This window comes from Camelina sativa, chromosome 2, assembly GCF_030686135.1.
Source record: "Camelina sativa cultivar CO46 ecotype springtype chromosome 2, ASM3068613v1".
Classification (NCBI taxonomy): domain Eukaryota; kingdom Viridiplantae; phylum Streptophyta; class Magnoliopsida; order Brassicales; family Brassicaceae; genus Camelina; species Camelina sativa.
The window spans coordinates 21,388,446-21,401,319 of record NC_141881.1 but is presented as its reverse complement, the minus strand read 5'-3'; the positions used below and the strand labels follow the sequence as shown (position 1 = coordinate 21,401,319).

Here is a 12,874-nt window from a genome sequence, read left to right as displayed (position 1 = left end):
GTAGATACCTACATAAGTCACTCGTGTATAATTCTATTTATAAAGTTGACAAATGAAAAAAAAATACTACTCGATCGCCACACACCACACATCATACATCAATAGGGACAGGGAGAGAGAGAGAGAGGAGAAAGAGACAGGACCTAACACAGAGCCCTTAAAAACAGGAATAACGTTATACTTGTCATATATTTGCTCTTTCTCAACAAAAACAATGAGGGAAGATAGGGAAAGAGGAGAAGATGAATTGTCATGGCCTTTGATCGGAGCGAAGAGTAGTGTAAAAGAAGAAGTGAAGAAACAGCTATGGCTTTCCGGTCCACTCATCGCCGTGAGTCTTCTTCAGTTTTGTCTCCAAGTTATCTCCGTCATGTTCGTCGGCCATCTTGGCTCTCTTCCTCTCTCCGCCGCCTCCATCGCCACCTCTTTCGCCTCCGTCACCGGTTTCAGCTTCCTCGTCAGTTTTCCTCACTCTCTCTTTTTTTTTAATCCATATCTTATAAATTCACACCTAATAATTTTCTTCTAAATTTGCACAAAGAATGTCTGATTTTGAAACATAAATTGGTTAATGGGTAATATTAATTTACTTGTTTTCTTCTCTATATGCACATTGAGATTTTTCTTCTAACATACATATATCTCTTTCAGTGCCGGCGCTGACCCAGTGCATAAAGTGCATTTGCACCATGTCACAATATTTTGGAAAAAATTATAAGGTTTTTAGGCTCTTCAATGTTTTATATTTTGACAAAAAAATCCCAAAAATACTGAAAATCTACAAATAAGACCTGTAAATTAGGAGAAAAAAAAAATTTGGCACAAGGTGCAAGAAAAGTTTTAGCCGGCCCTGATCTCTTTAACCCCAAGAAGAAGAAGAAGAAAACTTTAACATATATCTCTAAAAAGAGAAATAATAGTAATTTTATAGTAAGGATATTTTTTTTTATTCATCGTATATGATGGACTTATCACAGGCCACCTTGTTTGAATATCCTAGTTGAAGTTGCGTAAGCAACTTCTCTGCCACTCATACAGTTACGCAACTTCTCTGCCACTCATACAGATTTAACGACAAGAAATATATTCAAACAAACTTTGTCATTATATGGATGGACCAAAGTGAAAAACGCCAAAATAAAAAAAAATAAAGAAGTGAATTATTGCTTATATTTTCCTACTTGAACTTGATACCAAATTACCAACCCACTTTGTCAAACATTGAAACAGTTACTGTGATGATGTCAACGAATCCAGATTTAATATTGTTTACAAATTGCGTTGGACGTTTACGTGTGAAGCAAGAAATCTACACTGATTCACTTTTTTTTTCCTTTTCCATATTCCTCATGAACAGATGGGAACAGCTAGTGCGTTAGATACACTTTGTGGCCAATCGTTCGGAGCAAAGAAGTACGGAATGTTAGGGATACAAATGCAAAGAGCAATGTTTGTTCTTACACTTGCTTCTATTCCTCTCTCCATCATCTGGGCAAACACAGAGCACTTTCTTGTCTTCTTTGGACAAAACAAAACCATCGCTACACTCGCTGGCTCGTACGCAAAATTCATGATCCCGAGCATCTTCGCCTACGGTCTCCTTCAATGCTTTAACAGGTTCTTGCAGGCACAAAACAATGTGTTTCCTGTGGTTTTCTGCTCTGGAGTCACCACTTCTCTTCATGTCCTTCTTTGTTGGGTCTTGGTTTTTAAATCTGGTTTAGGGTTTCAAGGAGCTGCTCTGGCCAACTCCATTTCGTATTGGCTTAATGTCATTCTCTTGTTCTGTTACGTCAAGTTCTCGCCTTCTTGCTCACTGACTTGGACCGGTTTCTCTAAGGAGGCTCTACGCGATATCATCCCTTTTCTGAGACTAGCTGTTCCTTCTGCACTTATGGTCTGGTAATACAAATATGAATTAATGAATCAATTACTTGCATCACACTTAACGAAGCTATCTTGATATTTTGATGTATTGTTGTTTGTGTGTCCAGCTTAGAGATGTGGTCCTTTGAACTTTTAGTTCTCTTATCAGGACTTCTTCCCAACCCAGTTCTAGAAACTTCTGTTCTCTCAATCTGGTAAGAATGATTCATATGAATTACTGTGTATAATTCCTAGTTCTTTAGTGTCAAAATTGACTTTGGTCATAAAATATTTGCAGCCTTAATACATCAGGAACAATGTGGATGATCCCATTTGGTCTCAGTGGTGCTGCAAGGTAACAAACCAAATCATATAGCCTTACATCAAACTCATAATACAGACCATTGACTATCCCTTAATTAAAATTGGTGCAGCACGAGGATCTCGAATGAGTTAGGAGCCGGTAATCCGAGAGTGGCTAAACTTGCGGTGCGTGTGGTCATATGGATTGCAATCGCAGAAAGTATAGTGATCGGAACAATTTTGATATTGATAAGGAATATCTGGGGGTTGGCTTATAGTAGTGAAACAGAAGTAGTCACCTACGTAGCCTCGATGATGCCTATTCTCGCCTTAGGCAACTTTCTAGATAATCTTCAATGCGTTCTCTCAGGTTTTTATTTCTTGCTTTCCTTACAAGTGATGCCTATTCTCGCCTTAGGCAACTTTCTAGATAATCTTCAATGCGTTCTCTCAGGTTTTTATTTATTGCTTTTCTTACAAGTAAAGGCTTTTAGAAACACCCTAATCATGAAGAACTTGGTTAAGTCTGGTTATGTTTGTTTGATTTTTCCGGTTAATTAAACAGGGGTTGCTAGAGGATGTGGATGGCAGAAGATAGGAGCATTCATTAATCTTGGATCATATTATCTTGTTGGAGTTCCTTCAGGCTTGTTACTTGCTTTTCACTTCCACGTTGGTGGTCGGGTAATTAAAACTAACCTTAATAAATCAGCTTCTTTGTTTTCAATCTAACTGATGATAATGTTAACGTTAAACATAAACATATCAATTTTCGAAGGGGCTTTGGCTTGGAATCATATGTGCTCTTGTTGTCCAAGTTTTTGGTCTTGCCCTCGTCACCATTTTTACCAATTGGGATGAAGAGGTAAAAAATGCTTTGTTAAAAAATTCAAAATTTATACATGTGGTTTTGTGATTATCGTCATTAATGTTTTCTTCGTTTATTGTATGATGGATAGGCCAAGAAAGCTACACACAGAGTTGAGTCTTCTTCAAGTGAGAAAGATTTTGCAGTCCATGACAGATCAACTGTTGTATTTTGAGAGCCATTGTGTATGCTTTCTTGTTCTTGACAATAAAAGCACTCTATCATTTTCATTGATAGTCAATTAATCAAATATGGAAGAGCCAATAAATCATTGAACTTCATTTTCATTTTCTCTGTGAACTTTACAAGAGCCAATAATTTATTCAAATTCATTACGGTTTACCTAATAAACTCAATTACCATTATGAAGAAAAACTAATGGGTACATAAATACACAACTGATACAGATTCTGATTATTTTCAATCCATCAAGATGCGTACATACAAGCTTTGTGAGAATGTCAAGAGAGCTAATAATAGCTTCTTCTCTTTTGGCAGATCAAAAAAATTCCCTCCGAAGCTTCCCAATATAAATATATAGAGAGAGGCCTTATGCTTTGAACACTAAAAGTCAAAGTTTGGTGCTTTCAATCTTGCCTTGGAGGAGATGCAGCTGTTGTTTCTCTCGCTGTACCTGCAATTTGGAAGATGATGAGAGAGTTCTTAATTTGCTGATCATTCATTACTCATGGATTAAGTCCGACGGATGAAAGGCTAACCATTGGGCTGGCTTTCACCAGTTGGTGTTTGTACAATTGCGGGTTGTTGTAGCGATTCTTGAGTCTGAGTTTGATCCTCTGTTTGGCTTTCAGCGGTTGACTTAGCTTTTAGTTGCTCTTCAGTGATCTTGAGGTAATCCTCGGTTGTGTAAGCTTTTGGTGATTGAACATCATCTGCTTATTGCAAGGAAAACATCTTAGCTTAGCTTCACTACATTCAGAACATTATGTATATGGAAAACAATAACAGTTTTGTTATAGACTAGCTCGTCGTCTAGACAGGAGTCAAAACTATTTTGATTATGTTTCAAAGCAAATACCTATTCTGTTAGCATATACATAGTAAACTTAAAAGGGCACTCACTGGGGTCACTTGCAGTCACAGGATCTTCAATTTGGGGAGCTGACGGTGGAGGAGGAGGAGGAGGAGGAGGTTGAACAGTATTCATTCTGTTTTGGTTGTACACGTTTGGTGATGAAATGTCATCGAGACCAATTTCACGCTCAAGGGTACTTTTGAAATCTCTTGAAACATCCTAAGAAGAAAAAGACATGTAAGCAATCACAAAATAGTTCGCTCATACACAAACCAACCAAACTCTTCTAAAAGTGTTGAGAAAAAAAAATGAACCTGTAACTCTCTAATCGTTGGCTGAAATGTACGCAGAGTTTTTCCAAGATTCCGAGCTACCTGCACGGATCATAGCAGGTATACACTTCTTCAAAGATTCTAAGAGACATTGACACCTAGAGCTCTTTTCCCTTCTCATTTCTAACACTCAGACTCTCAAATGCTCAGTAAAGGAGTTGAATTGAACTTGCTCCCAATTGAGAACATTGATAAAGATTCAGACATCAATTCACAGAGATTCTAACAGAATTAAGCAACAGCCTTATCTATACTCCAATTCTCCTAAGATAAACTAAATAGTACCAATTCATAAGCTGCCTAAACCCTAAAAAAGCTATGATTCCAGAATCAATCATGAAGAAATAAGAGCCACAGAAACGAAGAGACTAACCTCAGCAAGGCCTTTAGGACCAAAGACTAACAAAGCAACAACACCAATAACCAAAGCCTCAGGTGCTCCAACACCAAACAGAGACGCACGAATCACCATACTCTTTTTACATCTTCTCTTCATCTCTACACATACACACACAACAACAAAAATTCAGAAAATTGAACAACTTTAACAAAACCCAGAAGAATTTGAAGTATAAAAGAGAAATCGAGACCTGGGTTTGAAGATTTAGTAGTTGAGACAGAGATGCCCAGATGCTTTAAACCAATGTAAGGTGAGAAACGAGAAGAACCCAGTAGAGAACACCATGAAGAGAGATGATTAGGTTTCGAAGAAGCTTTATAACAAGATTGCAGAGGATGATAAGAGAAAAGGTGAGATTTTGTAATCGTTGGTGATAAAGAAGAAGAAGAAGAAGCTATTATCTGAAAGGCCATGGCCATAGAGACAGCAGCTTCGAAGGATTTGTATTATAAGTTTTTTAAGCTTCGAAGAGGAACCTAAGCCATAAAAACTTACTTCCTCACCTTCGTCACCAATCAAAATGTCATTAGCCTTGAAAATGAAATAACGCTCAGAAGAACATAAAAAGAAAAATCTAAATTTATCCTTTGGAAAATCTGAAGATAATGTTCTTTTTTTTCCTTTGCTTAGAAAGTGGAAATGGGCCGTTAATAAAGTTTAATTTGGGTTTACGTTGTTTGGGCCTTAGGATGCTTATAAACTAGATATGAGTGTTTTTTTTGTTTTGTTTAGGGTTGGAAACTAGATCGCAAGTATCATCTTCTCTTGAGATAAGCTTAGATTTTAGAGTTGAGATTGAGTAAGAACTTTGTCACGTTCTTTTGATTCTGATTTTGCTTTTCTCTTTTATTCTCAAGCGAATTAAATGACAAGTGAGCGTTGTGGATATAGTTCTTTGTGAAATGTAGAATCATGGGTGTATTGTATCTCAACAAAACTATTTTTACAGAAATTATAATTAGATAATGATACACAACCAAGAAGGCTGAATTTTATAAAGATGCATAACACAAATTGGTCTGGAGAAAAAAAAAATAGATGCACAACTAAACAAGTAGAATTTTATAAAAGAAGTGTATAAAATTAAGAAAATATAAGAAGTGTATAAAATTAAGAAAAGAAGTGTATAAAATTATAAATCACACAACCAAATATGATTCATGTCTTGATTTGGTGTTTTGATTTAGCAAGATCAGAAAGATAAAAGTTGAGTTTTAAAGTTTTTTGATTGGTTTCTTTCTTCAATAAGGTTCATAATCATATCATATCATTCATAATTTCCTATGCTCTAAAAGGTAAAAAAAAAAAATAGTAGTAAATTAGTTTTCCAAGTAGAGTTGAAAAAGGAAGAAAGAAACAAAAGTGGAAAAGGTAATAAAAGAAAGGTAAGGAGTGGCAGTCGTACGCACGCACGAGCGTTTGCTCAAAAAGCCATCACAGATTCACACACACAACTCACCCAATGACTATGGTGTGCACGTGCATGTGCCTTTTCTTAATTGTTCCCAAACTTTCTCCTTTTTCTAAATCTTTATTTTAGTTTTATACTATGTTGGTGCGGGATTCAGTACCCCCGACATACCAAACTAAACCAGAAGTATTAATTGATTGTTTAACCGAGAATCCGGTTAGGGGATCAATTAGGTCATTAGGAGTTAATTCGGACGAAGTATAATCTTGGAGAAGAAGGAACCGACATCCACTTCGACGCGGCGGCCGACTCAAGGAATGAGGCAGTTTTCCATATATCACTTCGTCCGTTAAGGAAAGTTAATATATTTAGAGATCTACGAATATGTATAAATAAGGGGAGACTTCTCCATTGTAGATCATCCAGAATCCAATACAATAATTGAGTACTCTTTTCGTTCTTTGCAATAAACCCTAATCCTTTCGAGTTCTTCTTTTTTACTCTTAATTTAAAGGTTTAGATCTATTTTCTAGAGAGATAACCCTATTGAATTTGTTTCCCTCCTTAAACAAATTCATTGTGGAAACCTAGTTTCTACAATTGGCGCCATCTGTGGGGACGCAAATCGTCTCTAGAAAAGTTACTCTCTAGGAAACTCTCCTTAAAAAGCCTTGCAATAATGTCTTCCGTCGTGAACAAAGTCCCCGAAACAAACCGCACGCCCGATCTCACGGGCATCACGCCTTCTCAAGATGACATCGCGACACTAGGTGGCGCATCGACTAGGCATGTCACTGCCGTGTACTCCCTTCATCGCGTGAACACAACGGCAAACCTGGTCGGAACCTCCACCGAACTCCCAGTCGGGGTCAGATCCAAAGGGGAAACCAGCCAGGGTGCAGGACGAACTCCCGAAGAGCTAGTCAACCTCGACACGGAGCCTTCTAATGAACAAACCCATAACGAGGCGGATGCTCGCACAACAGAGCAGCAAATCGGCGCACAGAACGGGAACCTCCCCGTTCATACCACGCCAGCGGTCTAGAATCCGCAGGTCGTTTCCATGGAGGACTTCAGAATCTTGTTCGGCACCATGACGAAAGAGATCTACCAGATGATCTCCGACACCAACCGCAGAGTTGACACCGTTGTAACCCAAACAACCCCATCACAAATCTCTGCCGGACAATCGCCAGCACTCAACTTGGGCGGCTTCACTTGTCGTCTCGACTTTTCGGACGCACAATTCGAGCAGAGGAATCCTCCCTTCAAACTACGTCGAGCATTCGACCAACGAATCCGAATTTACGGATACACGAGAGCTCGACCGCCCCGGTCACCCGCCTTGTGAACTCTAGACCTTGCTTCGAACTCGAAGAAATCAATTCACAGATTAGCGGCATGAACACGCTCCTCCATTGAGCTATCAGCACGGCCCCCGAGATCGATAGGATCGTCGAAGTAACTCGGCAGTCACCATTCACTCAACGGATAGCACGGGCTGCCATACCAAACGTCAAGCTGAAGCTTCCGATCTACCAAGGAGACAAAGATCCGGTCCAGTTCATGACATCCTTCATGGCAACCATGTCAAAGGCACGATTCACCGACGAACAGAGAGATGCCGGTTGCTGTCAGCTATTCGTAGATAGCCTTTCCGGCCCTGCCTTGGTATGGTTCACAAGGCTCGAGCCGAACTCGATCGACAACTTCGATGACTTATCTAAGGCCTTCCTCAAGAACTACCGAATGTTCATCGAACAAGGCGTGACGAGTTCAGATCTATGGGAGATGGCCCAGGAACGGGGAGAACCCATCGCCAACTACTTGAACAGGTTCAAGGAAAAGCTGACAAAGGTCAACGTCCCGGAGGATGCGGCAATGATAGCCTTCAGAAAGGGCCTGATCCCTGGATCACCATTACGAAAGGACCTCAACATCCGGGAACCCAAGGACCTCGATGACGCGCTGCATCGAGCCTCCAGATTCGCATTGGACGAGGAGGAGGAAGCCCGAATAGCCGCAAAAACCCAGGACGAACAACCATCGCATCCCCCTAAGGTTAAAAACCGGGTCGAACACCACGAGCCCTGCAAGCACCATGAACCTCAGGATCGCAAAAGGGGGTCATCCACACAGTCTCCGAGGTGGACGATCAAGAGAAGCAGCCATCCGACCCGAAGGAACTCTACTATGATTTTCACATGTACCCCGGTCACTCCACACAAGAGTGCGTCCACCTGAAAAACTACCTGTACGCGAAGTATCTCTCCGGAGAAGTCGAAGCTACTTATCAGCCAAAAAGCGCTCGTGGAGGCAGAGGTCGCCGAGGGGGATGGCGCGGAGGACGATCTAACCGAGGCCGTGGTGCAGGCGGCGGACGGGGTTATGATGGACCACCCAACACAGCCCAACAGCTGGTCAACCAAGCACCCGCCAATCATCAGGAGGAGGCGCCCCAAGCAGACGAACTGCCTGGCCCTCCCAAACGACAGAGGGGACAAAACCCGGAGCGGGTCAATTCTCCTCCCCGTGGACGAATAACCATGATATTTGGTCCACCAGAGGACTGCGCAGACTCCGTTCGCGCACTAAAAAAGAGGGCACGACAAGTTTGCGCCCTTCAAACTGCTCCGAGCGAGCCTTCACTCTGTTTGGACCCGATATCATTCACTTCGGAGGATGCCAAAGGGATCCAACACCCCCATTCAGACCCTTTGGTTATCGAAGTCTCGATGGGCGACTTCGACGTCGAGCTAGTCCTGATTGACACTGGGAGCACCGTCAATGTACTCTGCTGGCAAACGCTAGAAAAAATGGGCGTCACACCAGACCAACTAAAACCCGAAACTCGAACGCTGACGGGCTACGATGGGGTCGCCAAGATGTCGATGGGAGACGTAAAACTACAAGTACGAGCTGGCGGAGTAACCCGGAAGACTAAATTCGCAGTCGTTGATGCACCACCAATCTACAACGCTATTTTGGGAGTACCGTGGATATATGCGATGCAGGCCGTACCATCGACCTATCACCTCTGCCTCAAATTCCCAACTCCTACAGGAATCTGCACACTTTACGGCGACCAGAGGGTGGCCCGAGCCTGCTCTATTATCGAAAAGAAGCAGAGGAAGACGGAGGCCGCATAGCAATTACAGAGCGGGGACCATCTCACCGGTCCCCGAAAGCCGGAGCGAGATCGCCTCAAGTCTCCGGAGTGTCGGATCCTACAGGCGAATATTGACCCTTCCGACCCCTCGCGAACTGTCGGTATCGGGGCTGAACTCGATGAAAGCATAAAGGCTAAGCTGATCGCTTTCCTGCAATCTCGGGCTTCCACATTCGCCTGGTCAACAAAGGACATGGTGGGGATAAGACCCGAAGTCATGTGCCACAAGCTCAATATCGACCCCACGTTTAAGCCGATTAGAGAGAAGCAGGCACCTAGGCCCGGATCGAGCCAAAGCGGTCCAAGACGAAGTGGAACGACTACTTAAGACGGATCAAATCATGGAAGTCCAATACCCTGATTGGCTGGCTAACCCGGTGGTGGTCAAAAAGAAAAACGGCAAGTGGAGAGTTTGCGTGGACTTCACCGATCTCAACAAAGCTTGCCCTAAGGACAACTTTCCTCTGCCGCACATAGATCGTCTCGTCGAAGCCACGGCTTGAAACCAGTTGCTTTCATTTATGGATGCTTTCTCAGGCTACAACCAGATCGCCATGAGCTCAGCTGACCGCGAGAAAACGGCATTCATCACAGATAGGGGGACCTACTGCTACAAAGTGATGCCGTTCGGACTAAAAAACGCCAGAGCAACCTACCAGCGCTTGGTAAACATGATGTTCGCTGATCTGCTCGGCAAAACCATGGAGGTCTATATAGACGACATGCTGGTCAAATCTCTGATCGCGGAACAGCACGTCCAACACCTGGCAGAATGTTTTGACATCTTGGATCAATTCCAGATGAAACTAAACCCGACGAAGTGTACATTCGGAGTAACTTCGGGGGAATTCTTGGGGTACATCGTCACTGAACGGGGAATAGAGGCAAATCCTAAGCAGATCGAAGCCATACTAGGACTCCCGTCACCGACCAACAAGCTAGAAGTACAGCGCCTGACCGGTCAGATCGCTTCTCTGAACCGTTTTATCGCCCGTTCAACGGACAAGTGCCTCCCCTTTTACCAACTTCTTCGCGGGAATAAGGACTTCCATTGGGACGAGGAATGCGATATCGCCTTTCGCCAGTTGAAGGAATATCTGACCTGCCACCCAGTTTTGGTCAAACCGGAGGACGGCGAAAGACTATATCTCTATGTCTCGGTTTCCTGTTCGGCAGTTAGCGGGTTCCTAGTCCGAGACGATCGCGGAGACCAGAAGGTCATTTTCTACACAAGCAAAGCACTAAACGACGCGGAGTCGCGATACCCCACGCTGGAGAAACTGCGACCCTATTTTCAGTCACACTCTATTGTCGTGTTTATCGATCAACCGCTCCGAACCGAGCGCATGGCAAAATGGGCAGTCGAACTCAGCGAGTACGACATCGAATACCGTTCTCGCCCAAGTCTGAAGTCACAAGTTCTGGCTGACTTCATCACCGAACTGTCACCCGAGCTTGACGATCCCACTCCCGCGGTGGAGCAATGGACAATGTTCGTCGACGGTTCGTCAACAAATCAGGGATCCGGGGTCGGACTTATACTCCGTTCCCCCACCGGAGAAATCCTCGAGCAGGCGTTAAAGCTCAATTTCAAGGCGTCGAACAACGAAACCGAGTACGAGGCCGTTCTCGCAGGACTTCGGCTAGCCCAGGGACTTGGGTCAAACACCTGCAGGTCTTCTGTGGTTCCCAACTCGTAGTCAGCCAGTTCAGCAGCGAATCCGACGCCAAAAACAAGCGAATGGGAGCATATCGACAGTTGGTCCGCATGTTATCCGGCAAATTTACGTCTTTCTCTCTGACGAAGGTCCCACAGAATGAGAACGCATCAGCTGACGCTCTCGCAGCTCTGGCGAACCGCTCCGACCCCGAGTTACGGCGTACCATTCCCATCGAATGCATCGACGCTCCCAGCATTAATCCGGACAGCCAGATCGCCCTCATCAACGATGACCCAATCCCGATGGAAGTCGACGAGCCAATAGAAGATATGGCGGATATCGTTGAGCCTCCCGAAGATTGGCAGACTGAGATCAAACTTTACATCTCCGATGGCACCGTCCCGGCAGACCGATGGGCAGCTCGACGACTGAAGGCTCGAAGTGCCAGGTACATCCTGTTGGACGGGGAACTGTTTCGCCGGAGTGCTTCGGGAGTATTCCTTACCTGCGTTACTCGGGACGAAGCCGAACGCATCATGATCGAAGTGCACGAAGGCGAGGGTGGCAACCATTCTGGCGGACGCGCACTTGCTCTCAAAATCAAAAAGGACGGACACTATTGGCCCACCATGATGGCCGATTGTGAAACTTTCGCGGCCAAATGCGAAGCTTGTCAGCGCCATGGGCCCATGCGGCACGTCCGGCCCGAACTATTAAACACCGTCACTGCTCCGTATCCCTTTATGCGCTGGGCCATGGATGCCATAGGACCTCTGCCGGCCTCCAAATCCAAGAAGTATGTCCTGGTGCTGACCGATTACTTCACCAAGTGGGTGGAGGCAGAATCTTTCACAAGGATCCAATCCTTAGACGTGACCAATTTCATATGGAAGAACATCATATGTCGCCACGGACTCCCATATGAGATTGTCACCGACAACGGTACCCAATTCACTTCGATGATCACCAGATGCTTCCTGACAAAATGGCAAATCCATCTCAGCACTTCGACTCCTCGATACCCGCAAGGCAACGGTCAAGCCGAAGCCACGAACAAGTCAATCGCCGACGGGCTCAAGAAACGACTCGGTTAAAGGAAAGGAGCGTGGGCAGATCACCTGGATGGCGTGCTTTGGTCATACCGCACAACCCCGCGGCAAAGCACGGGACAGTCCCCTTTCTCCCTCGCATATGGTCTCGAAGCACTTGCCCCGGCTGAAGCTGGAGTCCCGACACTTCGTCGCACTATGATGGTCGATAATCCCAAACTTAACGATGAGATGCTGATCGACCACAACGATCTTGCCGAAGAATTGCACGACAAAGCTCTAGTTCGGATGCAACACTACCAAGACGCAGCGGCTCGATACTAAAATAAGACTGTTCGTCAGCGGCGTTTCAACGAAGGTGATCTGGTTATTCGGGAAGTTTTCGAGAACACCAAAGAAGTGAACGCCGGCAAACTCGGCGCTCGATGGGAAGGTCCATACCTCGTATCTAGAGCAGTTTGTCCGGGCGTTTACGAACTCTTAACCATGGCCGGGGAACGAATCAAAAACTCGTGGAACGCGGCCCACTTGAAACGCTACTACAGCTAAGCTGTTGTTACGACTCTGTCTAGGAGTTTTCGGGAATCCAAACTCCATTTATTTTTCATTTGTAAAACGAACTACGGTTGGCTTGATCCCCACTTCGGGGTACGTAGGCAATTCCTTATCTTTTAAAGACTAAGCGAATGCAGCTAATACATTAATAAAGTTTTTGAGTGGTTTAAAAACTTTATCTTATTCGGCGACAAGCCGATGTGCAAAAGTTTCCAAAATATCCA

The 12,874-nt window shown here is 44.1% G+C and overlaps 3 protein-coding genes across 6 annotated transcripts; 2 read left to right on the top strand and 1 right to left on the bottom strand.

The window, feature by feature from the left end:
* The first annotated feature begins 27 nt into the window (after positions 1 to 27).
* Positions 28 to 3,324, top strand: LOC104727459 (protein DETOXIFICATION 16). 4 transcript variants are annotated; one of them, XM_087486846.1, is made up of 9 exons: positions 187 to 457; positions 1,358 to 1,617; positions 1,725 to 1,902; positions 1,995 to 2,081; positions 2,165 to 2,221; positions 2,301 to 2,539; positions 2,735 to 2,853; positions 2,948 to 3,034; positions 3,129 to 3,324. In XM_087486846.1, the coding sequence occupies exons 3-9, from the start codon at positions 1,895 to 1,897 to the stop codon at positions 3,210 to 3,212; spliced, it is 681 nt and encodes a 226-aa protein (XP_087342972.1). In that variant the 5' UTR covers positions 187 to 457; positions 1,358 to 1,617; positions 1,725 to 1,894; the 3' UTR covers positions 3,213 to 3,324. The 4 variants fall into 4 exon arrangements, with proteins under 4 accessions (XP_087342964.1, XP_087342962.1, XP_087342972.1 ...); XM_087486842.1 differs by having other exon boundaries at positions 2,301 to 2,623; XM_087486838.1 differs by having other exon boundaries at positions 28 to 457; positions 1,358 to 1,902.
* A 51-nt stretch (positions 3,325 to 3,375) lies between these two features.
* LOC104727448 (sec-independent protein translocase protein TATB, chloroplastic) lies at positions 3,376 to 5,403 on the bottom strand. The gene is made up of 6 exons (XM_010446562.3): positions 4,996 to 5,403; positions 4,779 to 4,903; positions 4,388 to 4,447; positions 4,121 to 4,292; positions 3,757 to 3,930; positions 3,376 to 3,671 (listed from the first exon to the last, which is right to left on the bottom strand). The coding sequence occupies exons 1-6, from the start codon at positions 5,222 to 5,224 to the stop codon at positions 3,625 to 3,627; spliced, it is 807 nt and encodes a 268-aa protein (XP_010444864.1). The 5' UTR covers positions 5,225 to 5,403; the 3' UTR covers positions 3,376 to 3,624.
* Positions 5,404 to 7,309: 1,906 nt separating this feature from the next.
* Positions 7,310 to 9,365, top strand: LOC104753240 (uncharacterized). The gene is made up of 3 exons (XM_010475523.2): positions 7,310 to 7,551; positions 7,647 to 8,277; positions 8,340 to 9,365. The coding sequence occupies exons 1-3, from the start codon at positions 7,310 to 7,312 to the stop codon at positions 9,363 to 9,365; spliced, it is 1,899 nt and encodes a 632-aa protein (XP_010473825.2).
* The last annotated feature ends 3,509 nt before the right edge of the window (positions 9,366 to 12,874 follow it).

Bases quoted from the DNA above. Each gene is read 5' to 3' on its own strand.
- LOC104727459 (XM_087486836.1), top strand. From the start codon at position 53: ATGAAAAAAAAATACTACTCGATCGCCACACACCACACATCATACATC. The intron at 458-1,357 runs GTCAGTTTTCCT...CCTCATGAACAG, and splicing joins TCACCGGTTTCAGCTTCCTC to ATGGGAACAGCTAGTGCGTT. The intron at 3,035-3,128 runs GTAAAAAATGCT...TATGATGGATAG, and splicing joins TTACCAATTGGGATGAAGAG to GCCAAGAAAGCTACACACAG.
- LOC104727448 (XM_010446562.3), bottom strand. From the start codon at position 5,224: ATGGCCATGGCCTTTCAGATAATAGCTTCTTCTTCTTCTTCTTTATCA. The intron at 4,904-4,995 runs GTCTCGATTTCT...GTGTATGTGTAG, and splicing joins TACTAAATCTTCAAACCCAG to AGATGAAGAGAAGATGTAAA. The intron at 3,931-4,120 runs GTGAGTGCCCTT...TGCAATAAGCAG, and splicing joins TGTGACTGCAAGTGACCCCA to ATGATGTTCAATCACCAAAA.
- LOC104753240 (XM_010475523.2), top strand. From the start codon at position 7,310: ATGACGAAAGAGATCTACCAGATGATCTCCGACACCAACCGCAGAGTT. The intron at 7,552-7,646 runs GTCACCCGCCTT...TTGAGCTATCAG, and splicing joins ACGAGAGCTCGACCGCCCCG to CACGGCCCCCGAGATCGATA. The intron at 8,278-8,339 runs GTTAAAAACCGG...GGATCGCAAAAG, and splicing joins AACCATCGCATCCCCCTAAG to GGGGTCATCCACACAGTCTC.